The sequence below is a fragment of the Lycium ferocissimum genome, chromosome 4, assembly GCF_029784015.1.
Source record: "Lycium ferocissimum isolate CSIRO_LF1 chromosome 4, AGI_CSIRO_Lferr_CH_V1, whole genome shotgun sequence".
NCBI lineage: Eukaryota > Viridiplantae > Streptophyta > Magnoliopsida > Solanales > Solanaceae > Lycium > Lycium ferocissimum.
The window spans coordinates 33,261,115-33,287,798 of NC_081345.1; the positions used below are offsets into that span (position 1 = coordinate 33,261,115).

At 35.2% G+C, this 26,684-nt stretch overlaps 4 protein-coding genes across 5 annotated transcripts in view; all 4 read left to right on the plus strand.

Moving 5' to 3' along the window:
- LOC132053960 (probable methyltransferase PMT2) overlaps nt 1–3,100 on the plus strand; it is a 6,024-nt gene extending 2,924 nt beyond the window's left edge. The window contains exons 3-7 of the mRNA XM_059446048.1: nt 239–449; nt 862–1,150; nt 1,495–1,884; nt 2,576–2,653; nt 2,863–3,100. Coding sequence (XP_059302031.1) covers nt 239–449; nt 862–1,150; nt 1,495–1,884; nt 2,576–2,653; nt 2,863–3,097 — 1,203 coding nt within the window. The 3' untranslated portion in view covers nt 3,098–3,100. The remainder of the gene's footprint in view (nt 1–238; nt 450–861; nt 1,151–1,494; nt 1,885–2,575; nt 2,654–2,862) is intronic.
- A 1,124-nt stretch (nt 3,101–4,224) lies between these two features.
- Nucleotides 4,225–6,260, plus strand: LOC132054615 (protein PHYTOCHROME KINASE SUBSTRATE 3-like). The gene has a single exon (XM_059446589.1). It carries the CDS (start codon nt 4,725–4,727, stop codon nt 6,072–6,074), a length of 1,350 nt encoding a protein of 449 aa, XP_059302572.1. The 5' UTR covers nt 4,225–4,724; the 3' UTR covers nt 6,075–6,260.
- Nucleotides 6,261–12,015: 5,755 nt separating this feature from the next.
- On the plus strand, nt 12,016–19,488 carry LOC132052401 (NAP1-related protein 2-like). 2 transcript variants are annotated; one of them, XM_059443920.1, is made up of 10 exons: nt 12,018–12,268; nt 14,774–14,896; nt 14,988–15,038; nt 15,531–15,602; nt 15,705–15,818; nt 15,907–15,968; nt 16,782–16,863; nt 17,041–17,097; nt 17,189–17,230; nt 19,211–19,488. In XM_059443920.1, the coding sequence occupies exons 1-10, from the start codon at nt 12,158–12,160 to the stop codon at nt 19,265–19,267; spliced, it is 771 nt and encodes a 256-aa protein (XP_059299903.1). In that variant the 5' UTR covers nt 12,018–12,157; the 3' UTR covers nt 19,268–19,488. The 2 variants fall into 2 exon arrangements, with proteins under 2 accessions (XP_059299904.1, XP_059299903.1); XM_059443921.1 differs by lacking the exon at nt 15,531–15,602 and having other exon boundaries at nt 12,016–12,268.
- A 2,685-nt stretch (nt 19,489–22,173) lies between these two features.
- LOC132052402 (flavonol synthase/flavanone 3-hydroxylase-like) lies at nt 22,174–24,754 on the plus strand. Its single transcript, XM_059443922.1, has 3 exons — nt 22,174–22,709; nt 23,564–23,885; nt 24,138–24,754. The coding sequence occupies exons 1-3, from the start codon at nt 22,354–22,356 to the stop codon at nt 24,408–24,410; spliced, it is 951 nt and encodes a 316-aa protein (XP_059299905.1). The 5' UTR covers nt 22,174–22,353; the 3' UTR covers nt 24,411–24,754.
- The last annotated feature ends 1,930 nt before the right edge of the window (nt 24,755–26,684 follow it).

Sequence of the window (26,684 nt, forward strand, 5' to 3'; positions counted from 1 at the left end):
TATAGAGAACATATAATATAATGTAACATGAAAAACCGATTCCAATGAAAACTTGGCTGTTATAGTGAAATGTTGTTATAGAGGATGACTATTATAGAGAGGTTTGACTGTAATTTTAATCATTTTGGATGAGTTCCTTACAACTTTGCATTAATTCCTTGTTTTTCCAAAGTGGTGTTTGATTATTGTGTACCAGTTCGGACTTTGTAATGTTTGTATATGATTTGTGATATCTTAGGTTGCAAGTTGGGGTGCATACCTTTTCAAAAAGAATGTTCTAACGATGTCCTTCGCGCCTAGAGACTCGCATGAAGCTCAAGTTCAATTTGCTTTGGAAAGAGGTGTTCCAGCAGTTATTGGTGTTCTTGGAACCATAAAATTGCCATATCCATCTAGAGCTTTTGATATGGCGCATTGTTCACGTTGTTTGATTCCTTGGGGTGCAAATGGTAAGATCTGTAGTTCTGGAGACTTTTGTTCTTACGGTTGTACTGCTTGTATTTATGATGCATGTCCCACTTGCAAACGAAAATTTGTAGCTCCTTCTCTTGCAATAGTTACCGAAATGCAGGATAACATCACTGGCTTAGTGCTCCTTCAATCCTCATAAGTAATATCTTTTTGAAAATTGTCACTAATCTTGAAAAATCAAAGTTACGTTGTGTCCATAATATTCACCTTATTAATCAATTCGCGTTTTTAATTCTTATTTTGGTAATGGTGCCAAGTCAAATGAGAAACTTCATTGTGGAGTGTCTGCACCAGTACACATATCTATGTGATGTTATTTTGATGGTTCTTTTGGAAACGTTGATTCAGTTTATTCATTTCTTTCTTAACAAAATTCTACTTTCGTAATAGATGGACTGTACATGATGGAGGTTGACCGAGTGCTCAGACCAGGGGGCTACTGGGTACTTTCAGGTCCTCCAATCAACTGGCGGATTAATTATCAAGCATGGCAACGTCCCAAAGAAGAGCTGGAGGAAGAACAGAGAAAGATTGAAGAAATGGCTGAACTTCTCTGCTGGGAAAAGAAGCATGAGAAAGGTGAGATTGCCATGTGGAGAAAAAGAGTAAACAATGAGTATTGCAGGGAACGAGATTCTCATGTAACTTTATGCGAATCCTCAAATGCAGAAAATGTCTGGTAATTCTTGCACCTTTTAATCTACTATTATTTAATCAAGATCTCCAAATGTCAAATAGCCAAAAGTGACGGAGATTGTCTCCTTTCTTCCTCAATCAGTCGATGCATATTAGATAAAGTCTCAAGTACTTGATTTAGAATTCTAGTTACTGTCTTTAATGCACAAAGATATCGGGAGAAAGATATGAAAAACACCAAATTCTTTATTTGCATAACATTTTGAATATCCACCAACGATCTGAGGTTTATGTTTTCTCTGTGAGTTTTAGTGATATATTTGGTCATTTGGATAAGTTGATTGCTTTCTAATTACTTGATATAAAACCAATATCCTCGGGATTTAGGTATAAGAAGATGGAGGCATGTGTAACTCCTTATCCTGAGACAACTAATTCAGACGAAGTTGCTGGTGGGGAACTTAAGCCGTTTCCAGATAGACTTAATACTGTTCCTCCGAGAATAGCAAGTGGATCTGTCGCTGGATTATCTGTTGAGTCATTCAAGGAGGACAGCAAGTTATGGAAAAAGCACGTGAATTCTTATAAGAGAGTTAATAAAATCCTCGACAATGGGAGGTATCGAAATATAATGGATATGAATGCTGGCCTTGGAAGTTTTGCTGCAGCACTTGAATCACCCAAGTTATGGGTCATGAATGTTGTGCCAACGATAGCTGAACAAGACACTCTTGGAGTTGTATATGAACGAGGCTTGATTGGAATATATCACGACTGGTAAATTTTCTAAAACTCTCTCATTGGACTTTAGCATCATTCCCACCTATTCTTTTGTTCTCTTTTTGATGGTGGATTGTAGAAAGCGAACATGTGAAAAGTTTGATGACTCATTCAGGCTGTTAGCTGAACTGCATATGAATAATGCAAAGCTTAATGTTTTTAATTTAATCAGTTGAGGAACTACTTTTCATTGCAAAACTAGTGGGTTTGGCTGAATGAATCCTCTACTTGTTCCTCTCTATCCCGGCATCTTTCATTCCAACACTGGTAAATAATTTGTCCTTCAGAGAAAATTCGGGATTCTCTAAATCTGGATTTCTTAAAGTAATATTCTCATTTCTCATAAGTTCATTACATTATTCTCCTCCACTCAATTGTCACGCCATCAATTTCCACTCAGTTTTACCACTGAGTAGTTATTTGATGATTCCCGAGTCCCTATATGACCGTTTAATTCATTATATCAGAGGATACATCAAAATTTCATTTATCCTTTTCTGAAGGTAGGGTGTTGGTAGCTTAAGTTTTGACTTTTAATTTAGAGATTTTTTTATATCGCATCTTAAGTTTTGTGATTGCTAAAATTGCAAATTTAGACCCTTCTCTTCCCCTCATATGATTTGAATTTAATCTCTTTTTTTGATGTTGGAGTTTCTTATTTCATTTTTTTTTTCCGACTTTCAATCAGGTGTGAAGCCTTCTCGACGTATCCTCGGACCTATGACCTTATTCATGCAAACGGAGTTTTCAGCTTATACAAAGACAAGTAAGTTCTATATGCTAATTCTTACATAGGAGAAGGAAGATGATTGCCATATCTTTTTTCATTCCTCTTAGAATTTATGTCAATATCCACTTGGTATTGACAATCTGTCACAGCTAACAGTTTCAGCGAATGAGAACAAGGAACACTCAACCAATATTTGCTTCAAGTTAGATATTGTTAAACTTGCTAATTATGCAATGTAAATGCAGATGTAATGCTGAAGACATTCTACTTGAGATGGATAGGATTCTTAGACCAGAAGGTGCAGTCATATTGCGAGACAATGTAGATGTCCTCACCCAAGTGAAAAGAATCGCGACCAGTATGAGGTGGAACACAAAAATGGTGGATCACGAGGATGGTCCTTTGATCACTGAAAAGGTTCTATTTGCTGTCAAAAGATATTGGGTCGTAGGTGATAATAGCTCATCTGTCTTGGATTGAATAGCATTGTATTTAGTTCACTGTCAGAGTTGATATTCTTTTACCACTGGAGTTCAGAATTGGTGAATGGAGCAGAACTCTGATAAGTGTCGTGGTAACCATTTTTCGTTTTCCATTTTTGGCGGTTGCAGAGCAGAAATATTAGTAGGTTGCTCATGCCTAGTTTATTTTCTTACAGGGTCTCCTTTTTAACTTTTTTAATTTTCATTAACACTACTGCTATTAATTCTTTAGCTCATTCGCGCGTTGTACCATATGTTTTTCAGAAATTTATGCAATTCCAGCCGAGTAAATTTAGTTTTTATGGTAAAAAATCACTTTATCTCTTTGATGTTCTCAACAATCTTAAAATGTTGGCGAATTCATCTTTCCTTTATTGTATATATGATGCCAAGACTAGAAATGGACCAAGTGCAATTTTAGGGATTACAAAATGAAAAAGGAAATGACATTTAGTCAATCAATTCCTTACTCTGGCTGGCTAGAGGGAAAGCCTTCACGCAATGGTAAGATATGCAAGGTAAGGCTGCGTACAATAGATTTAATGTGATTTGGCTTTTCTTTGAACTTTGTGCATAGCAGGAGCTTAATGCACTGGCTGCTCTTTTCTAAACATTAGTGCAGAAAAATGTATGGCCTATTCAAAATCAATGCAACTTGGTAAAGGAACACAGATGCAAGCACCTGCTTCACTATTTTCTTCCATTTTTTGTTGCTGTACTTGGTAAGTCAACTGGGCATTTATCTAACACAGCAGCCAAAAGAAAACACTAATGTACAATCAGCCTGTAATCTTAATACAACTAAAGAACAGCCAAATGATCAGATTACCTAAAGAAGTGGACTAGTAGTTAAGAATAAAGAAATGAAATTTCATTGCATCAGAATTCATTATGATGTGAATGCTGGTGTCCTACTTTGGGGGCTCACTTGAATGAGTGGTGCAACTTTTTTTTTGTTTTTGTGAGTTTTCTTTTGTAGCCACTTCTTTATCTGCCGCCAATTCCATGACCCCGTTAGCATTTATTACAGATTTACATGGATTCATATCCATGCTTTCTTACTGATGTATGACCGTTTAGACTGTAAGGTCAAAAGATGGAAGGTCTTATCATTAGTCAAAAAACATCAGTAGTACTGTAAAATCACTATACGTCTTGTGAGAATTAGATAGAAGTGACAAGACTGTCAAATATTATGCTTCTCCAAACATGTAGGATCCACCCTTTTAAAGCTATACAACCCCATAGGCTCCAATAAAGAGCCAAGTTATATAAAGCTGCTTGTGTACCAAGCGAAAAACAAAAGCTTCTCTCAAACACTGAATCAGAATTTTGATCTATAGCTTTCACAACCATTTTCCTTAGCTACTCTATACAGGTCTGATCTCCTTTCTATTATAGGTTATGAGCTTTCTAATCTTTGCTGTCTTTCATCTCTTGTTTGTTGGTAAACTTTCTATTTGTGAGTTTTGTTCTGTCCCTTCCTGTCTCAGACCTTGTCATAGAACTTTCCACACTAGAGAGATTTTAACCGATACAGCTCCTCCCAGCAATCATTGCTTCTGGATCAAACTTTCTTTTTAAATTTTTCATCCAACAAAAGAAACCTGAACCATTTTGTCTCCATGGAAACCGATGATAATGCAACCAGTCGGGTAGCATCATTTTCGTGTTACCTCAGCAACCCTGAAGATCAGAGCTTTATACACAAACTAGGAGGTACTTATGATGAGCTTTATCCTAATAAGGCACCTACTATTAAGACATCCTCAAATAAAACTCAAGACAACCTTCCCAATCTTCATGTTGAGTCCTTCTCTACTTATCTCAAAGCTGAAGGAGACAACTTTGCGTTTAAGACCACAGGTGCCGCCCCAGTTCAAGATCCTACTATTGCATTTGTTTTTCCACAACAGGCTTTGGCTGGTTCTCAGAAACACCACGAAAGAACCAAGTCGAAAGATGGGGAACTTAGCATATTTGGAGCTGACAAGTATTTCAACATGAAACTGGAATATGGAGCCGCTGTCCCTACACCTGGGGTGAAGTACGGGGGGCAGACAAACAAAGGGACTGTGAATCTGCCCCATGTGAAACCCGGTTCTCGGACAGGAACTCCAAGCATTTGTTCAGAAACAAGCAGTTTTAATAGCCAAAGTGCACTGTTACAAAATCTTCCTAGAAATAGAAAGCAGAACAAGATGACAGGAAGGAGATTTTTTGCCAGCTTTGGTTGTCAAGGACCGTGTTCGGGCAAAAAAGCAGTCTATGTGGATAAAACCTTGGAACGTGGACTTTCCCAGCCAGGATCAAAGCATTCAGCAGGTAATTTTGCATTAAGTTCTGGCACGCCTTCTGTGAAAGAGAAGTTGAAAGTAATAAAAAAACACTCGGATGATCAAGATCCAATCATCGAAGAGCCAAGAAAATCGATAGAAGTGTTTGGCTCTAGCAAAATGAGAAAAGGAGACATAGCAGTGAATCTAGAAAGGAAACTCTCCATGTTAACTTGGGACGCCATTCCTAAAGCAGCACAAAACCTCCCTACTACAACCATCGGAAGCAGCACAGTTTGCGATGACATGGCTAGTGATGCTAGCTCTGATTTATTCGAAATTGAGAATATATCCACTTGTGGATATGGACACAACATGAATTCAAAAACTAGTGATTACATCCCTGGCTGCATGTCTCCAACAACAACTCAGTATGCACCAAGTGAAGCCAGTATTGAGTGGAGTGTCATCACAGCTAGTGCTGCTGATTATTCATCAGTTATCTCGGATTATGATGCAAAGAGAATTAGCATTAATGGTCATGCTAAAAACACCAAAACCAAGAATGCAGTGGGCAAAGAAGATCAAAAAACCCCGCGTCCAGGTGGGCTTTTAGGTTGCAAGAGCCACAAAGCAGTAAGTGTGGTCGAAACTGTATACGAGACTAGTGAGAAGACAAAGCATCACCAACGCGGTTAATTGTTTACCACTAGATAATTACTCCCTAATTAGTAATCATTACAGTTCATTTGCCAATATAGTATTTTCATGTTGAATAAGAGTATTGAAATAAATGGTTCAGTTGATATTTTAGGAGTTTGTACTTTGTAATATCTTAGTAATGAATTTGTATTTTCTTTTTTCTCTAGAGAAGGAATTAGTTTGATTATTTTAGTTAATTTGTCTTCCACTTAACTACTTATCTTGTTAATAAACAAAGCTTTATATCACTATCTTTTTTTGCCAAGAAAAGACACAGCAGCCTCAATACATGAAAGTAGAGAAGTTTTTCAGTGAGAGGCAATAAAGCCCCAGGTTAGAGTATAATGTTTTTAAAAATTGTCGCCTGAGGCCACCCTTGTCTAAAGCAAAAAAGGTATTTTGGTTGTTTTATGTTTTCTTTTCCTTGTGTTTTCACCTGATATTATAGTTGGTGTTCATCTTATTTGAGCATCTAATGGAAAATAAAGCTACTTTTTCCGGACAGGTTTGCCTTACTTACCACCAGTAGTGGAGTCACCTTTATCTAAGGGATGCTAATTGACACCCCTATGCTGGGAATTTAGGGTAGACAGATAATTTTTTTGTTTATATATACTATAAGTTAAATTACCTTCTTTATATTTTGATCTCCTTTGGTGAAAATACTAGTTCCGTTGTTGTTTTACGAGTCACTAAATCCAAATCCTTTAGTTGGCATGCACCAATGTCAAATACTAGAACGCTCAAGGCCCTACCTATAGAGAATCTTACTTCAAATTGTGATACACCCTTGGACTTTTAACCAACGCCACCAAGGGATCATTGCTTTCTCTTTTTTCCATTGGCACTTTTTGATCTTTAGGTTTGAGACTTTGCAATTCTGTACTTGTCTCAGTAACCATCGTCAAGTGGGTTCGGCAGGTGCAGCCATGCAACTTGGAGTAACCAATAGTATCCACCTATATTTAGTGGCGGAGCCAGAATTTTCACTAAGAAAATTCAACATTTAGTATACAGGGGCGGATCTATATATCACATTTGGGGGCTTAAGCACCCATTGAACTAGAGAAAGAGTGTGTGTTATTATATTGAAAATGTAAAAAAATGGATATATAAAGTTAGCAAGCACCCAGGTAGTTAAAAGTTTTATGGGTGCGTTGGCCAGTGAAAGGTGCTGGAAGGTTATGAAACTTGGGCAGTGAAAGTTCAATTCTCACTTCTAAGTTAGCATGTCCTTTCTAATAAACATTTTCCTTATATTAATTATCAAGCTAGCTACTTCCCTTTTATTTTTGCCCCAGTTAGATCTACTGTTTTGTTTTAACCCAATACTCCATAGTTTTTAAGTTCTTCTTCACTGGATTTTGTTTTACATTTTTCTTTTCTTCTTTTTACTTTATCTGACTCACTATAACAAAAGAAAGAAGAAAAAGAAAATCTACTTAAAAATGGACTCCAAGCTACCCCTTCTAAAGACGAATTCGTCCTCTAGAACGGTAAAACCCACCAATCTTTTTTGTAGCTAGTTGTCCTTATCCGTCACAGTTTCACGGCGCCCGTAATACTTATACGATGTGATTCGTAGCACTTTATGTTAAGAAAGTTAAGCACCCACGAACTCAAAATCCTAGATCCGTCACTGTTAGTATATATGCATAAGAAAAATAATTCTAACCTTGTATCTATAGTAGGAGTATAATTTCCAGACAATTAGAGTTCGGATGAACCCGTTGCGCCATACCTCTATTATACTATATGTAGCACGTGAGAGGTAGGAGGTATCTAGTAAAATAGTTGGGCCACCCAGGTTGGTTCAGAAAGAAAAAGGTATATGTGGCTTGTGCAATTAACAAGTCCGTCTAACTATTTGCCCCTGAATTTTAAGTTAAGAACATACATATACAAGACAATCCCATTAAGCTTTTAGCTAAATATTGGTTACTAGTTACCAGTGTTTTAAAAGGCGAAGGTCGGAGGCGGGAGGCGGGAGGCGGGGCATTTTACGTAGCACGGGGAGGCGTAAGCCTCGAGGCATGGGGCGTAAGCCCCATGGATCTTTAAAATTTTAATTTATAATGTAATAAAATAATATAATAACACTAATTCATTAAAAAAATACATTAATACTTTTAAAAAATTAAAAACATGATTAAAATAACTAGTGGAAAACAAAACAGCAAACAAAACTTCTAACATAATATTCCAAATATAAATAATGCAATGATATAAAAGCTATTATGAAATGCAATTAACTCTAATATCTTAACTTTCAAACAAAAAAGAATCACAATTTCGTAAATATATTACTAACATACTATGCAATTTACCTCCCTAAAAGAAAATAATCAATAAACTTTATCAGTATTATAATTAAGACATTACTCCTTCTAGAAACAAAATTACGTTCAAATGACGGAATAATAAAATATGATAATTTTGAGACATAGGAAAAAAGACATGAAGACTAATGATAATGATAAGTGAACATGTAAAATCCGGCTATGTATTTTAAAAGAAATGTTAAGTGATATTCACCCTCAGGGAATTCTCTAAATATACAATACTACGGCTTGTTATTTGAGATACGGTCAATCTTCTTATTTTTATAGATGAAGAAACTATTAGAAATCATTCATTTATTAAAGAATTGTGAGGGTCAACAGTGTTAGCTAAGGAATTTGACCTATAATTGTATAGGCGCAAAGGCCGAGCTCGAGCGTTGGGCGTCGTGTTTAAGGCGGTCTGAGTAAAGCGCTTGAGGCGTAAGCCTCACGGAGACTAAGCACGCGTAAGCCTCGGGCGTTTTGTGGGTGCCCCCCAGGGTGAGCACAGACGAGTTCCAAAATTGTCACCAACAACACTAGTTACTAGCTAGAAAACAAAAGAAAGACTGACATAATCAATAGGCATATTAGACAATACAAGTACAAAGGATAAGCGTTGACGAACCATCTTGAGACACTAAACTAAAAGTTCAAGAGTTCAATTGTCCTATTTGAAAACACCCATAAGAAATTCCATAAGTTCTCGACAGGAACCACGTGTTCAATCAGTTAACGAATCCAAACTGTAGAAGCAGATGAGTTATGATGTAATTAGGGTATTAAAGGGGAACTTTAAGAGTAGAATTATTATTATAGAATGAGTTTCAATAATTTGTATGATGAAAAGGGAATGACAAAAGCACATGACCCTCATGCGGCCTAAATGTTGTGAAAGCTAGTTGGGTACCAACATTCAATTTTGTACCAATCCAACAACTAAGATTGGGCTGTCTAAGTCCTCTTCTCTCATTTTCACCAAACTATCCTCTAGGCTAAAAATCTGGTGAGCAATAAAGCAAACAAGGAGATATCTGTAATTATTGGACTTGCGAACAAAATTTTATATTGAATTGATAAGAAAGAGAAATCACATACAAAGTGATAAAGATATTCCATATGGTGCAGTAGCATGCCATATTAGATATTACTATGAATGTATTTAGGCAAGCTTAACCAACAAATTGGTATTAGATTCAATGGTTCCGCAGGGCGAGTGTCGAGACGGTGCAAAATAGTAAAAATAACAACTGCTAGCCACTTTACGGCCCTGTCTTTGAAAATGTCTAGGAGTTAAATTTGTGGAATTTGAAACTCCATGATGTGAAACATGTCTATATTAAAAATTGATAATGAAAAGCAGTATATAAAGTATAAAAATAATTTTAATGGTATAAGAATTTTAGGAACCATAGGCCATGATGTAGCTACACATAATCTAAAGAAACTTGCTTAATCTGGAGGTTTGGATGTTCTCTGTTTCTAAGATGAATCAGGCCAAAAAAAAAAAAAAAAATCATGATAGAAAATGCAACTTCCATACGGAGCCTTGTGGTTACTGTCAACAAAGTTATAAAGAGGATAGAGAAAGCGCTAGGCCGTTATTGCATGAAGAAGACATCAAACTAAATATTCATTCTCAAAAGATTGTCTCGATTTTTTTCTGCAACTACTGGATGTAGGTGGAATTTGCTCTATAGGTGTCAGCTAGTGTGTATCATTGATGAAAATCTGGCCAATAGTACTACACACACCTGTGCCACTAACGTCTAGCTAGCAGAGTGTCGACTCAGAGACGGATTCAGAATTTAAAATTTAAGAGTTTCTATAATGATCTCAAATTGTATAATAATAATTGAATTCACCATCAAATATTTAAAATATTTAGTAAAGTTTTAATACATATACTATGTCTGAACAAAATTTACTAGATTGACGTGAACCCACATGTAACCGTGTAGATCTGCCCCGAGTGTCGACTATATCTGGCTCTGAAGTTTGAGGGTGGAAATTCGCTCTACTCTTATGGGTAGCATTAATGGACTTGTGGGCCTAGCTATGGGAATGTTTTGTACAAATGGACCACTAGAAGTTGGATATCAATGTCATAGTTAAGGTTTGAGGATGACTGAAGTACTAGTTGATTTGGGCTACTTTTTAATCCGTGGTTCCCTTGCCCATGAGTGAATTTCTTTGCCATTGACTGTTTTACTTTTTAATTTAGTTATAGTTTATCTGTACCAACAGTACATTACACTAGGTGACCTCAATCACATATAACTCAGAAGGTTTAATTTGGTAAGATAAACAATTTAGTTACTAACTAGTTAAAATAAACTATTATTAATAGTGTGAATGAAAGAGTACTTCTTGAATATTCAGCTGTCATGAGAGACAATAAATGTTATTCTTAGTTCATCTCCATCAATGAAGATAAGCGTCCTTGTCATGAAAGGATAAAAAGATAAAGGAGGATCTTAATTTTATTCTCCCTTGAAAGAGATGTAATTTCAGTCCTATTCTTCAACATCAAAAGGGACCTTAGCTTTGGGCCTTAATTTCCTTAGCCAGTCCATTCATTCCAGATAAAAAGCTAGTAACAAGCAGCGTAAGCCCAAATGGAAAGATTGTTGGGCTAAATACATCTAAATCTGCTTACGTAAAATGATTTTGGGTTGTTTCTATTTTAACCAATTATATTTTCTTGTTAATTAGCTTATGCACCAAAAAAAAAGGTACAGAAAGGAGCAAAGATTCCTGTACTTCCACTTTTTTGGGTACAATGTAAGTACTAAAAATTCTAAGATAAGCTATACTACTTAAATTTGTTAGGAGCAAAAATTCCATTTCTTGATTGCATTCTCCCATATCTAGCAAATCCTTTGCATGTATGTGACCTTCATTTGCCAAAAAGTCGGCACACTTATTCGCCTCTCTCGAAATGTGGATAATAATCGCGTTGTTAACCTCCAACATGTATATGCAATCTTCAATAGTTGTCCGCGTTGAACAAAACATGAAAATTTGATGAAACAAGGTGAAAGTACGTAAAACATGATAATTGTCCAATTTATGTGTGACTTTTCGCTTTTCAAACATTCAAAGCTCGTGAACTTTTTGGACCAACATTTTTAAGATGTATTTTTTAAATTGATATGAGAAAAGTTGCAACTTATAGTACTTTTCATGTAGTTTTCAAATATATAAATTTTAATATTAAAATATTGAGTTAATCTAATCTAATTTAGCTTCAAAGTTTAGTCAAATTAACTCTCAAAAAGCGAAAAGCGCCACATAAATTGAAACGGAGAGAGTAATTCATAAATTTAATTATGATATAATGTATTTATATTCTTTCCTATGCATAACGTATCTAAAATTATCCAATTAATCAAAATTCCGTAAGATTTTCAAAACTTTTACTAGTCCATCAATCTAATCATTCTCCCAAATCGGAATAAATACATCATTTTGTGATAGTTAATAGGAGTTTTTTTTTTTTCACCTGTAATAATAATTCCATTAATATATTGTAACACATCACACGTGTCAAAGCCACACGTTATGGCAAATGTACAAATACAAACGTGTCATCTCCTTGTTGGCTTGCAAAACCCTAAAACCTTAATATCTCATGTCTCAAAACAGACAGGTTATAGCTTAGGGTTTAAGCACAATCAAGAAAAAACACTTAAAACACTGAAGCACTCTCTGTTCTTCAGCTGCTGTATTATAGTTATAGAGAAGGCAAAAAAAATAATGGTGGTTGACAAAGGGAAAAAACAGAAAGTTGAAGAGGAAAAAAACATTGATGAGAAACTTTTTTTGTCTGTAGAAAAATTGCATGAGATACAAAATGAACTTGAGAAGGTAAATTCTTGATATCCATTCACTTCATTTGAGCCCTTTTTATTCCATTACTTGGTTATCTTTTACTAGGATTCTCTAAAACTAGAATTCTTTAAAGAAAAGATTCAATTTTTAGTTTAAAGAAAACTAGAAATTCCTTAAAGAAAAGATTCAATTTTTAATGTAGAGAAAATTAGAAACTCCTTAAAGAAAAGATTCAATTTTTTATTGTTGAGAAAACTAGAAATTCCTTAAAGAGAAGATTCAATTTTTAGTGTAGAGGAAACTGGAAATTCCTTAAAGCAAAGAATCATTTTTTATTGTAGAGGAAACTAGAAATTCCTTAAAGACAAGATTCAATTTTTAGTGTGGAGAAAACTGGAAATTCCTTAAAGAAAAGAATCATTTTTTATTGTAGAGGAAACTAGACATTCCTTAAAGAAAAGATTCAATTTTTATTGTAGAGGAAACTAGAAATTCCTTAAAGAAAAAATTCAATTTCTATTGTAGAGGAAACTGGAAATTCCTCAAAGAAAAGATTAAATTTTTATTTTACAGAATTAGCTAGTGGCTAAGATTAGTTAATTCCCGCTAGGTAGTGCGTTGAACTGTTAATTTCAATGTAGAGCAGGTTGTCCGAATGGAAAGTCTTTCTCCTTTTTTATTCTTTTATTTTTTTTGGTTGGAGCTTGGGTTGGGGGGGGGGGGGTTTCTTGAACTTATACTGTTGATAAAATGGGCCAGAATACAGCTGATGGATATATAAAGTCCATGTAGCTGACCCAAATTTTGTTTTTTTGGGACTGTCGATATAGTTGGTCGAATGATCGGCTGTCTTTAATTTAATTTGTTGCATCTTGGCACTCCCTAATTTTTGTTTTGTCATTGTTAAGACCGAGTAAGCTTTTAATGTATTGAACATCCTCGTTTGTGTTCTAAAATTGCTCCAAAAGTTGTCTGGTTTGTCTATGACTCTGACATGAGAATTTTTGGAAGAACATGTTATGGTTCCTTGTTTCTAGTGTGGATATAAACTGGTGCTTTTATTAAACTATATGGTGAAACGTAAATGTTGAATTGACAATGAGAGCAATCTTGAAGCTATTTCATCGTACCTCCGAATGACACTCCACCAATAGGTGAGCTCGTTAGGGAGATAATTGTGCTTTAGAAGGCCACGCAGCGCATTTCATTGAATTAACTAAGTGGATAGCTGAAATACAAGAGTCAAGGTAATAAACAAAAGTTGTTGGTCTTGCGCGAAAAAAAATAATAATCTCTTTTTAGTTTTATGGCGTATGCATCTAACATTTTCAGTTGCTTATAAATTGTTCTTAACAGGATAGGTGACAATTATTAACTGATAAAAACGAGATAGGTGACCATTAAATGTTTAAACAAAAGAGATAGGTGACCATTAAACGTTTAAAGAAAAGAGATAGGTGACCATCAGCTTATTGCTATATTGCGTAAAATGTCCAAATTCTGGCTTCAAACCTTCATGAGAATTGAAACTATCGGATGTGTTAATTCCAATTAGTTTCTTATGTTTCAAAGAATTTTGACACTTCAGTGGTGTATAGAATGTTAGAAGAATAATAAAGAGTCCTGTCTTCCTTGGGGATGTATCGATGTCCAACTACCATACCTCATCGAAGCATATTTCTATGAATATTTTCAGATAAATTCCTCCACATATTATGATGAAAAATCTTTCAGCATTTTCTGTTTTACTTTCAGATGGAAACAAAAATTTGAGAGATATCTGCTGGTCATGTACTACCTTAAATTTCCTGTAAAAGAACAAAAGTGCACGTAACTTTATTTCAAAAGATTTTGGGGAGTAATTGCTATTAGAATAATGTGAGCTGTTTGTCTTATGCTTATTCTCTGTTCAAGTGAATATTGAAGCTTCTTTCCTTTTTAAATTAATAAATAAGTCTAGCCCAAAAGCTTCTCCAAAATTTCCGTTGAATTGAGGTGTTATATCCAATACGGTTATAGTTCAGTTCTAAGGATCTCTCTTCCGGAACTGCTAGGTTCCGCCTTTATATAATGATCATGATACAGATACATGGAATCCAGGAAAATTAATAGACGGAGATATTCTCGTAGGATTCAGCAGGCTAGTGTCTACCCCCTCCCAACCCCCCAAATCCATCCCTTCCCCATTGTTCTCTCTACATATCTTTCTATGCTCCCTCCACAACAAATTGAAATTCATGTTCACGTATCTGAAGAGTATATGAAGAGTACAACCTACAAATCTATGCGCTTATGGGATTTTTTTATTTGTATGTTGTATGCAACTAATGCATACATGATATCACTGGCAGTGTCCTGGTGTCCTAGTTTTTTTTCAGTGCACACCAACAGTTTAATCATTCGGCGAACTATCAACTTTTACTGGTTCGCAATAACTAATTTGGAACAATTTGCTAGAAGTTTTTCTTATGCTGTTTAACTGTAAGATAAGATGGGTTGCTCTTGGTTTTACATGTTTACTGATAAAAATTATACTGGCAGATCAACGAGAAAGCAACCGACGAAGTGTTTGAAATAGAACGGAAGTACAACAAGATCCGCAAGCCTGTTTATGATAAGCGAAATGATATCATTAACTCTCTTTCTGACTTCTGGTTGACTGCTGTTAGTGGTCCCATCCTGATTCTTTTTTCTCTCTATGTTTCTGAACTTTTGACGTATTTTTACACAATAACTTTATCTCATTTGCTTGCAGTTTTTGAGTCATCCTGTTCTTGGCGACCTTCTAACTGAACAGGACCAAAAGGTTTGATTCCAATTTGTTGCATATAAACTTCTTATATAAAAATCCGCTTAATTAGCACAAATCCATCAAAAGGATCTGGAGAATGATCCCAGCAGCCATCTTCTGGTGTGTTTGGAAAGAAAGAAACAATAGATGCTTTGATGGAAAATCAACTCCCACCAGTTCTTTGAAAGGAATCTGCTTAGTTAGTTTGTTTAGTTGGCATTTCCATACTCCTGTAAACAGTGTTGATAACTTTTTGGATTTTGTTGGCTCCTTGACTCTTATTTAGCAGAGTTTCTAAGGTAGCATAGGTTTAGACTGTTTGCACAGGTTTTTGCTCACCAATCTAGCTTCATGCAGCTCTATGTTTGAAGCTTAGGTTTCTCGCTGTAACTTTGCATCTACTTGATGCCTTTACTAATGGAATTTGTTTACTTTATTAATTAGCAACGAAATTTATTAGATTTTCTGATCTGCATCTCATAATGTTACTGCCTTCTTTCATGCTAGATTTTCAAATTCTTAAGTTCTATTGAAGTGGAAGACTCGAAAGATGTGAAATTGGGTTATTCAATCACGTTTGTGAGTTCGCCATTCTCTTGACAATGAAATTAATAAGTATATTAGACATCTTGTGTTTGCTGGAAAATGCAGAATGCTGATGACTCCTCTTCTTTCTCACAGAACTTTAAGCCCAATCCTTTTTTTGAAAATTCAAAGCTTTCAAAGACCTATACCATCCTTGAAGATGGATCGACAAAAGTTACAGCTACAACAATAAAATGGAAAGAAGGCAAGGTGAGTCGTCACTTTGCTACTTGACAATTGTTACACATCTTTATCTTATCCTTTTCCTCTCATTATATATGTTGTTTGTCTCATGAAGGGCATTCCTAAGGGGGTTGTTCAAGAGAAGAAAGGAAAGAAGCGGTCCCATGCTGAAGAAAGGTCAGCTTACTTTTATCTAGCATGTCTAAGGACTTTAATTTTTTTTTAGGCTATCAGTTGTTTTTAACAAGTCTGTCAACTTGTAACTGATCTATTGACGGAAAAATGGGCTTGCTCACCACATTAAAGCCGGTTATGATCTCCACTTAGGAATAGAAATTTGTCGATTATCGCATTTCTTACTAAAGCTCACCTATAACTGGTTCATTTTAGTCTGATCTCTGAAATAACATATACCAACCTACTTATGTTCCAGTAGTGACAGAATTGCCTGATGCTATGTGTTTACTTCACTATGTTGTTGAGCACAAGATATGTTGCTCCTTCGATCACAAAAAGAAATGACAGGATCAAAGTTTAAGAGTCAAATCACCAATTTCGCTTTGGTTACAGACATCCAGTTGATGAATTTTTTGAAAAAGAAGTTACATATTCAGGAACTATATAAGAGTTCGACAAATAAGAACTTCTTATAACAAAAAATATTAATAAACGTTCTGGCAAAAATCTTCTCAAGAAAATCTAATTGAGTTCCCAAATAGTACTAGTGCAAAATATGGAAAATTTGGCGGTTAATGCAGCTGTGCTGAAAATATTTACAACTCTGTGCGCTCACTGAGTTTTTCGTCTGGAACATTCTGTGACTATCCTCATATAGTCGCAATCACTTGGTACTAAGTTGGTACACAGACTGAACACGTGCTTGCTGCTTTGTCTTATGTACTCTCAGTTCTAGCTGTACTGTAAATAAAACTAAATGTCATATGCATGGTCATCCTAGCTCAGCTGCTTTTCCCTTGTTTTTCCGTACAGCTTCTTTACCTGGTTTAGTGAAGTCAATAAAAAAGATGACAGTGATGATGACGAAAAAGAGGTTCTGGATATTCAGGATGAGGTAAAATCTAATCTTCGGCGGATAATTCAGATTTTCTTGCTCTTTTTTTATTTTTATTGGTTTGGGGGTTGGGTTTTTTTTTGGGGGGGGGGGGGGGGTTTGTTTGGGACATAATTTAGGTGTTTGGTGCATAGGATTTGCGTTTTCAGACTTATACCTTTGTTTTCTGATTCGCAGGTTGCTGAAATAATCAAGGATGACTTGTGGCCAGACCCTTTGACTTATTTTAGCAATGTCAGTTCCCTTGTTTTCCTTGATCTATTAATCAGGATTTAGTCATGCATTTTAAACCAGGTAACATTATCCGAGATTTACTTGACTACAGGAGGTTGTTGAAGAAGATTTTGAGGGTGATGAAGGTGGTGAGGTAAAGCAACATTCTTGCCTCATTATTGCTAAGATTCTCGTAACTATTGCACATCAGTTGATATATAAAGTCATACTTAGTCATTTATGGCTGTAAGTTGTAACATGTCCTTTTGGGCTTACATTTATTTCTTTCCTTGGCCCACATGGTATGAGGGTGAAAGAGGACTGTTGGAAAAAAGTTTCTAAGTGTGGCTTGAGTTGGTAACGTACTTCAGTAGTAGAATTCCAGTGTTCGGCCCTGCTTGGTTGTTACCTTAGGTGATTTTGGTGCTGTATGAGTCAATATTTTTCCTTGTGAGTTGAGTTACTCGTGTTGACTTCAGATTTTACATAGTGGTTTCCAGTGTGTAGTTTAAAGGTTTTTTCTGAAGAACTTATTTTGCTAGGGATAATTTTGTTCTTACCTCCCCCTTCAACTATCACATCAAGTAGGAAAAGTTTACTCAAGGTTGTTGACTTTAATCGCTTCTTCAAGAACTTACCTTCTGTTAATGTATGTCTAGAAGAAGCACACACTGTCAGCGTTTGGTAGTGTAATTGGTTAACATTTTGAAATGTCCTTCCAAGCGACTTATAGGATTTTACTGAAAACGTAAGAGCTGCAACTATATATGAAAGCATATTAAATGTAGTGCAATGAGAATACTAACATTATAACTTTCTGCAAGCAATATATAGTTCTTTGTGGTACTTCTGTTTTTAGAGATTCATCCTGCATTTCCATCTTAGCTTTCATGGAAGCTTTTTGCTTCTGCTGTGGGTTTAACCAGAACTTTGTCTATCTTGCACTCCGACAAGAAATTGGGTGGATATCAAGTTCTGTATACTTCTTTATGTTTTGGGTGGATATCAAGTTCTGTATACTTCTTTATGTTTTTGGTGTAAAGAGCAATGTATAGAAGATGAAGTACAAATGGTTGACTTCATAGGGAATCTGTAATTACTATCTACTTGTAAGTGCAATTTTTGGGAGGTGGCCAGCATACCCTTAGTGCATCATAAAGGGGATTAGGGGATTCTTCCATTTTTGTAAATACATTTGTTCCAGCACCTTCTCGGTACTATTCAATGAAAATACCTTAACTTTGTATACAGCGATTGCATCATTAGGAAGAGGATGAAACCATAGCTTTTGGCTTTACCTGGCAGGAGGGTATTGGTTGGGGACTCTCTTACTTTCAGAAGAACAAAGTTTCTTTTGGTGGTGAATATATCTTTGTTTTTGAGAACAATAAGTATCTATTTGACAAAGAATTTGTGTTCCTTTTCTTTGTTTTTTCCCTTGGGCCTATAGAGAGAGTTCACCTGTTGGAAGCTTACACTTTTTGTTTAGGATGAGAGGAGGTAGCGGGTTTGTTAATGTTGTTTCCGTTTCCTAGCCAAAGGGAGGTAAAAGTGGACCATATGTAACTTCTTCAAAAGTTGGGATTTTCACCGCAGGAAGGAGGAAAGACTGCTTTTGTTTTGAACTTCGATTTCCAATTCTACCGGACAACATGAGGGTGAAAATTTGCAATTCTGTGCTAGTGCCCCTATCTCTTATCTTCCCTCTGCTGTTTCTTGATTAACACTTAGTGTTGCAAGGTTGGAGCTTGACAAGGATATAAAGGAGCATTGGGTACTTTGACCGAATATGGCTTTGGGCATATATTCTGGACACAAAGCAGAGATTGTTTATGGTTGAAGAATTGTTAAGGGGTCTATCACTGCAATGCTCATCATTCTCTTTGGCAGATGAATGTATCGTTCAGATAGTAAACCTATCATTAGTTTGGCCGTGGATATTTAGTAACAGTCATAAAGTTCTTCCTTTTATTTTAAATTATAATAGATGAAAAGAAGTTGTGTGTTGCTGGGAGCTGACAGTTAATTTAGCATAAAACCTTATACCTGTTTTTATTTGTTGGCAGCACTAATATAAAACATGTTCTTTCTGTCCTGATATGGATCGGTTGATTTGATTTGAATTCCTATGCAGGGAGAAGGCTCTGAAGATGATGAAGATGAAGATGAAGACGATGAAGAAGACAAATGAACTGTTAATGGGCATTGTGTTTGATTTTAGTTCTCTTCTTCAGTGTTTCAATCATCAGGGATTTGGGTGTCTGTAAAGAGGCTTGGGATATTGCAGCAAAACTAGAATTACATATAGCGGTGACTCTTCTTTTTGCTGTAAAGAGTCTTGGGATATTGCAGCAAAACTGGAATTACATATAGTGGTGACTCTTCTTTTGGCTTCAATGAGCTTTTTCTAGCGTTTGCTTCTTCCTTCTTTAACCTTTTCTTTTATTATAATTATTTTTTAAGTATTAGAATACGTATCTTTTACCTTCATGATTCTTTCCATGCAAAAATGAAAAGAAAAAGACGTTTAATGGGGGAAATACCCATCTTATTAAGTAAATAACATACTGGTAAATTGTCATCTTACATAGTTGGCCTGGCAGGAACAACGTACTAACATATTTGGACCTTTTACCTTTATTCATTGGTTTAAACAAGCTTCCAAAGTTGAAAGTCCATTCATTGGTTTAAAAATTAAGTATATTATTCAAGAGATATAAATTAATAATATGCAGGTGACTCTTGATAAACTTACGGGAAAATTCTAACATGAAAAGGATAAGGAAAATTCAGGGACAATTGGCTGCTAAGAGCGTAATAAAAGGAGAGCCAAGTTGTAGTATATTTCTTTTCTACCGTATGGAAGCATGAGTGAGGAGGCAGGATCGTCATCGTCCAAGGGCAATCCTGTCACTTCACGCACCCATCAAAATGACTTGATGCACATAATAGTAGAAATATCAACAACCCTGCGGTGTGGGCCCCAAAACTTTACACCTTGCAGCCTTTTAATGGTATTTTGTTGTCTCTTCTTGCAAATTTCAACCAATTCAGAAAGATCTGTTGCTCCACTTCTCTATAGTCTTGTGTTCTTCATAAGTCAATCGATTACTATTTTAAAGTTGTTGAGGAAATTTATTTGAAAGTCTAAATATTGTATTTTCTTTATTTAAAAAAAAAATATATATATATATATATATATGTTGACTATACATTTTTCATTTCTTTTACGTGGCTCCGTTCAATATTAGTGTAGATAACGAAATTTTATTGAATTTAAATCAGTAAGAAATTCGGATTATAGTAAATTTTAAATATATTAGTTCAAATAAATATTATGGGCTAATATAATTGAGTTAATTATTTAGGTCTAATAAATATGGATTTAATTAGAGGGGTTCAAATGCATTGGGCTGGCCATTTAATTGAAATTTAAAATGATGAGCCCGCTTTCTTTAAGTCAAGATATCATCTTCCTAGAGGCCCAAATTGGTGCCACGTGTCAAATGACGTGGCACGCCAAGTCAAACAAATGAACCAATAGGATCATGCCACGTGTCAAATGATGCAGCATGCCTAGTCAAATCAAGGGCCAATGAAAGTATGCCACGTGTGCAGGTGACATGTTCTGATCAATCAAATATTGCCATGTTAACTGAAATCTGATTGGCCGAAAGGAGTTCGTCCTTATCACAATTCCTCCATCCTACAACTATAAATAGGGGCTTCATAATTCAGAAAAAGGGAGAAATTCTAACAAGAAGCAAAGAAATTTCCGTGGATCAAACATTTTGAGTATTTCTACAAGCTAAAAGCATTCAACATTCAAGTATTTCTCTAAGTTCTAGAGATCAAGACGAATTCAAGATCAAGCTCAAAAGCTCGAATTCAAGACAAGTCGCTAACAAATCCATTAAGTTGACGTTTCGGTCAAAAGCCTCGAATTTACTATAGAGTGCGGCGAATCAGATAATCGTAGTAGATTGCAACACTCATATTTTTTAAATCAAATTATACGGTTGTTTCGATATTTTCCTGTCTTGATTATTATTTTCTCGACGAAAATTTTATTGTCTACAATTAGTTGCCGTGTTTCTGATCTACTTTTGCACGTCTTTTAAGAAATCATAAGTAAAAGACTATATTTGCTAATTTACTCTTATCTATCTTAAAAAATTTGAGCTATATTTAAGAAAGTGCTAAGCTAATTTTATTGGTATTTGAACGATTATAATATCAACTAATAATACTTGTTTGAAGTTTTCAGATTTATATTTTTTACGTTTTAATCAATATTGGTTGCTTTTAAAAACACCTAATATTAAGGGCAATGAGACAAACAGGTGTTGGTCACATGTGGGCTAGCCAATCAAAGGGCAGTGGACTCACCTATTGCTTTTGGATCACAATGCATTTGTATTTTCAATTTGCCCGGCAACTTTTCCATAACTTGTTCATTTTAGTTCCAATAAATATGTTGCGTAAATATACTATAACACAAATTATAGAATCCATGCTTCCAAAACTTCTAGCTTTTTCCAGGTGACTTTCAAAAAACGTCGTCAAATATGTTGAAAATTTCTTAAAATTGCATAGAGATAAAATTGAATTAGTTTTGAAATGTTGATTAATTGTAACAAAGAAATATCGTAGAATATGTTGAAAGATTCTTATAATTACATCGATTAAATTATAAATAGCACAGGCCCTGGGTTGGATAAATGGATCGTCGACATGGTCGACATGGTCCTTATGTGTCAATATTTTATTTTAACTATTTGCTTAATTTACAACTTTCTGAAAGCTGGGTCCCACTTCAATTTTCATCTCACATCATATTGAGCATCTTGCGGCCTTTTCAATTTTCATCTCACATCATATGCATAGACAGTGCAATCATCAATGCAATAAACAAACAACATTTGTGTATATGTTTGTTTATTAGCAATATAAAATATATATATTATCACTACCCAATGCATAAATTTTTACAATTATACATAACTACATACACATAGATACATCATAATTCAAATTGCGCACGGGCATACGCCATCTAGTATATATATATAATTAAGAAATGGCATTAACAAATGCACGTGCATAAGGATGAAGGTATATAAAATTAGCTTTTTGTATGCTTTTTCCATCAATGTTTATAATATATATCTGTCCAAATGACAAAGTATATCGAGATTCCAAAATTTTATTGGGCAACGCAAACCATCTAACTATGTAAACCAAATTCTAGAGCAACCAACACGTTGAAATTAACAAATGGCTACCCCAAAGATACCCACAGTTGATTTGACTCCATTCTTTAGAGAAGGATATGATGATGAAAAGAGAAAAATTGTAGATTCCATTACTAAAGCTTGTTCTGATTATGGCTTCTTCCAAGTTGTAAATCATGGTGTACCCCTTGATCTCACTAGTCAAGCTCTGAAGTTGGCCAAAACTTTCTTTGAGTCTCCAACTGAAGCCAAACTCAAATATTGTCCACTGCCTAATGCACCTGTTCCTGCAGGCTATAACAAGAAGCCTAATCCTTCTTATGAGTTCAATGAATATCTCATCATGCTTCCACCTGGTTCAGATTTTAACATCTTCCCGGACAATCATCCGCTATTTCGGTATGAGCATAACTTTTAGCCTTTTGTCTTCTACTTTTTTTGTCAGTTTTGGTTAAGAAACTTTTTCTGGATCATTTGCTTGTGTAACAATGAGGTTAGGACTCAATTGAGTTATTCGGGATCAGAATTCCCACTAGAGAAGACATGAATTCAGTTATGATTGAAGAAAGTGTGGTATGTATTAAGTAGTAAGAAGAGTCTCAGTTGATTGGCTACATAGGAGAATCTAGAAAGGATTCAATAGGTTCAACTGAATCTAGTACTTTCTACCCGAATTATGTATATGTATGCAAAAAAGGCTTAATATTTGTGTATATAATAAGATCATACTCATTTTAAACCATCGACTCTAGATGGTGGATTCGTTACTCATTTTAAACCATCGACTCTAGATGGTGGATTCGATGATGTGTTTAAAGCTGTATAAGAGCTCAAACTGCAATCTTAGATGAAAATGTACACTTCCATATCCTTATTATCTCCGATCCATTCGACTAGGCATGAACCGTCATTCCCAGAACAGAGCTTTATTGATGTCAGCTCCACCTTTGAGAATTGAGAGCTATGTCAAATTGGATGATTTTTAATATTGTTTAAGCGTATATCTAATCAGATAGTTTAGTTATACGATTTCACCTAATGTCATTTATCATACATATCTAAAGCTTCTTATCCCATATAGAAGACAATACATTTGATCTTAATAGCACACATCAGCTTGATGCATTTAGCCCTTTAATTGCCTTGCAGAGGGGGCTGCTGGGGGAATAAACTTTGGTGTTGCATTTCTTGGGCTAGTTTTGCAAGTGAATAGTATTAGCTATTAAGATGATGAATTTTTTTCCAAATTTCAGAGAGGTGATGGAAGAGTTATTCTCCCAATTCTTGAAGATAGGGATGGTTGTCGAGAGAGTGTTGAGCGAGTGCCTGGGGCTTCCTCCCTGTGTTCTTAAAGAATTCAATAATGACAGAAGCTGGGATTTCCTCATTGCTTTATTTTACTTGCCGGCAACAGAAAAGGAAAGGATAGGTGCAAGTTCACATAAAGATGTCAGTTGCTTCACAATTGTGTTACAAGATGAAGTTGCAGGCCTTGAGGTTCAAAAGGATGGCGAATGGATCCTAATAGCCCCACAACCAGGTGCTCTTGTTGTCAACATCGGTGATGCTCTTCAGGTAAATAATTGGATTCACGGTCAAATGTGTATAGACATTTAGTTGATTTTTCAATACTCTACATATAAAGGATCTGGGCAAAAACTACTGGATTCACCTGAACCCATAGCTATACTGTAGACCCCCTCTGGTGATAATTAGCAAGAAAGAAGAGCGAAGTTCATAACTTACCTGAAATCTACAATCTCGAGTTCCTTGATGTAGTTAAATCTTAAGAATCATCTGAAATTCTGATTGTTACAACTTGACCAGGTCCTTACCAATGACAAATTCAAGAGTCCAACGCATAGGGTGTTGAGACCTAATGGAAGATCAAGGAATTCATTTGCATTCTTCTACAGTTTGTCAGGGGACAAGTTGGTTCAACCACTACCCCAGTTTACAAAGGAGATTGCAGAAAAACCAAAGTACAGACCATTCTTGTACAAAGAGTATATACAGAAAAGAAAAGAAAACAAGTCTAAGCACGTTACCAGGCTTGAAGACGAGATTACCATATCGCACTATGCAATCCCCGAGGAGTGATGTTAGACAAAAAATAAAAGGTAACGTCTTGTAACTTGTAAGAAATTAGCCTATGATCTCGCCATTTTCACAATTTTCTGATACTGATTTTTATAAATTTACGGCTCTCTTGTTTGCTTCTGGAATTTTCAAATTCAATAGCATTTCCCCTCTTGCAGTTTATCTTTCTGATAGTCAGTGGGGCAAGCCTTTTCTCTAGTGACTCGCCCCTCAGTTCAACTTTCGATTCTTCTATTTTTCTTTTGGCCATATTTTGAGATTGTTTGATTCATTCAAATATCTTGGACAAGATAAACTTGCAAATTACTTCATATGGTATCAGAGAGTAGAATGTTCATAGGCCATATTAGCTTGTTGCTGCTGATGATATCCTCCAAATTGCTTCTAAAGAATGAGTTTTCATAGTCCATATTGGCTCATTGCCAATCATGATTTCCTCCAAGATTGCTCCAAATAATGGTGTAACGCATTGAATTAATTTCCTGTTAAAACCAAATAGTTCACATTCCTACAGGTACAATAGTCAAAGAGAGTATGTCGGTCTTCTTTTTGTCCCAAATCCTCTAATCGAGTTTAATCTACTTTGCTCAATCACATTCGTCAATCTTTTTCTGATTAGATTTAACTCTCCTGCTTAAGGCAAACTGAACGAAGAACATTGAGATTTTTAATGATAAACCCCTTGAAATGCTAAAAGGTTGTTCAAAGCTTGAGGTAAAGAGGTTAGCTAGTTTTAACATTAGTACATAATGAAATCCATATGAAGCTGACAAAATGAAGGCTCCATGTGAGGTATAATGTGCCTCTAGATGGTGCAGCGCGGTAATATAAAGTTATTCAACTTTAACTAATTTAAGAACTTATATCCTTCCTGCAGACAGACTGAACCAAAACTATCATCTGAAATTGCTGAATTCTGTTTATACTATTTGTTCACGACAGGTATAGGATATGATAAGAACTCGAGTCATACAAGGTGAAGCACTAATTTCTTTACCATATCTTAGTAGTCCAGAAACATAACATTTGAAGGACAATTTATAGGAGGAACTTTCTTTAATCAGAATTCTTTTTTTTTCGCGGATTGCCCTTCATTTGGGGTGATATTTAATTTTTGCCCTTCAAATTAGTGGTCTTTAAGGTTTACCCCTCGCCTAACACCCCGAGGTTGTGGGTTCGAATCCCAGCTCAGTAAAAAAAAAAAAAAAAAATTGCAAGGCAGAATTTTACAAATCTGCCCAGCAAAATTTTGCCTTACGCACAGGCAGAAATTCTGCTTGTGCCATGTAAATTCTGCCTGAAGGGCAAAATTTAAAGACCGCCATTTTGAGGGGTAAAAATTAAAGACCACCCCCAGCGAAGGGCAATCCTGCAAATTTAGGCCTAGACTCGTACCTGTCCATTAAATAAGAATAGGATGTAGTTTGAGGTTTAAAAGAATGGTGAATGGATGTCTTAAGTGTTCTCTTTGTACTAGATGATGAAAGCCCGTGCTAGCATGGGCCCAACACAAAAATAACACTCCTTCTGTTTCAATTTATGTGATACACTTTTCTTTTTAGTCTGTCTAAAAAAGAATGATACTTATTTTTATGTTTAGAAATCGTTTAACTTGAAACTTCCTTTTTTTACCTTTAATGAGATGATGTACATCCACACAAATATCTATAACTTATTTTAGACTACAAGTTTCAAAGATCTTTACTTTCTTTTTTAAACTCCGTGCCTAGTCAAACTATATCACATAAATTAGGACAGAGAGAGTACCTTTTAGTAATATGATTATGGAATTTTTATTATAGAAAATATTATAATTCAATTAATTGAAAATATCAATAAATTATTTTACTTAGTCCGCTTCTCCCATATACAACTTTCCTGGTTTGGTTCTCCAATTGAAAGATTTGAAATACACCTTCTCCTATCGAGTTCAAATAAATTACTACATTGTTTTGTTTTATACATTTTGGTGCTTCCTCTTTTAACTGTTAATTTGCTTTATGCAAGGGCTGCACAGTGTTCCTTTTTCATTTGACAAAATTTAGTTCTACATTAATAATATTTGTTAGTAAATCCTTTTTATTTATTTCAAATTCATACTTATAAATAATTGAATTTAGAAAGAGAATTCGTATATTTCAGTTCTGAGAATTAGAAAATAACCAAAATTGTCAGTTGTAATTGCAAAGTAGAGTGGAGCCCACATGGCCAAAAAGCATTTGTCAAATGGCTGCAAAAGCGTGTGAAGTAAAGAAATCAAGTGGACCCATAATT

Excerpts from the sequence above, each read along its gene's own strand:
- LOC132054615 (XM_059446589.1), top strand. The coding sequence starts at position 4,725 with ATGGAAACCGATGATAATGCAACCAGTCGGGTAGCATCATTTTCGTGT.
- LOC132052401 (XM_059443920.1), top strand. The coding sequence starts at position 12,158 with ATGGTGGTTGACAAAGGGAAAAAACAGAAAGTTGAAGAGGAAAAAAAC. Across the intron at positions 15,603-15,704 it reads TGGGTTATTCAATCACGTTT|AACTTTAAGCCCAATCCTTT; the intron begins GTGAGTTCGCCA and ends TCTTTCTCACAG. Across the intron at positions 16,864-17,040 it reads TTCTGGATATTCAGGATGAG|GTTGCTGAAATAATCAAGGA; the intron begins GTAAAATCTAAT and ends TCTGATTCGCAG.
- LOC132052402 (XM_059443922.1), top strand. The coding sequence starts at position 22,354 with ATGGCTACCCCAAAGATACCCACAGTTGATTTGACTCCATTCTTTAGA. Across the intron at positions 22,710-23,563 it reads GACAATCATCCGCTATTTCG|AGAGGTGATGGAAGAGTTAT; the intron begins GTATGAGCATAA and ends TCCAAATTTCAG. Across the intron at positions 23,886-24,137 it reads ACATCGGTGATGCTCTTCAG|GTCCTTACCAATGACAAATT; the intron begins GTAAATAATTGG and ends CAACTTGACCAG.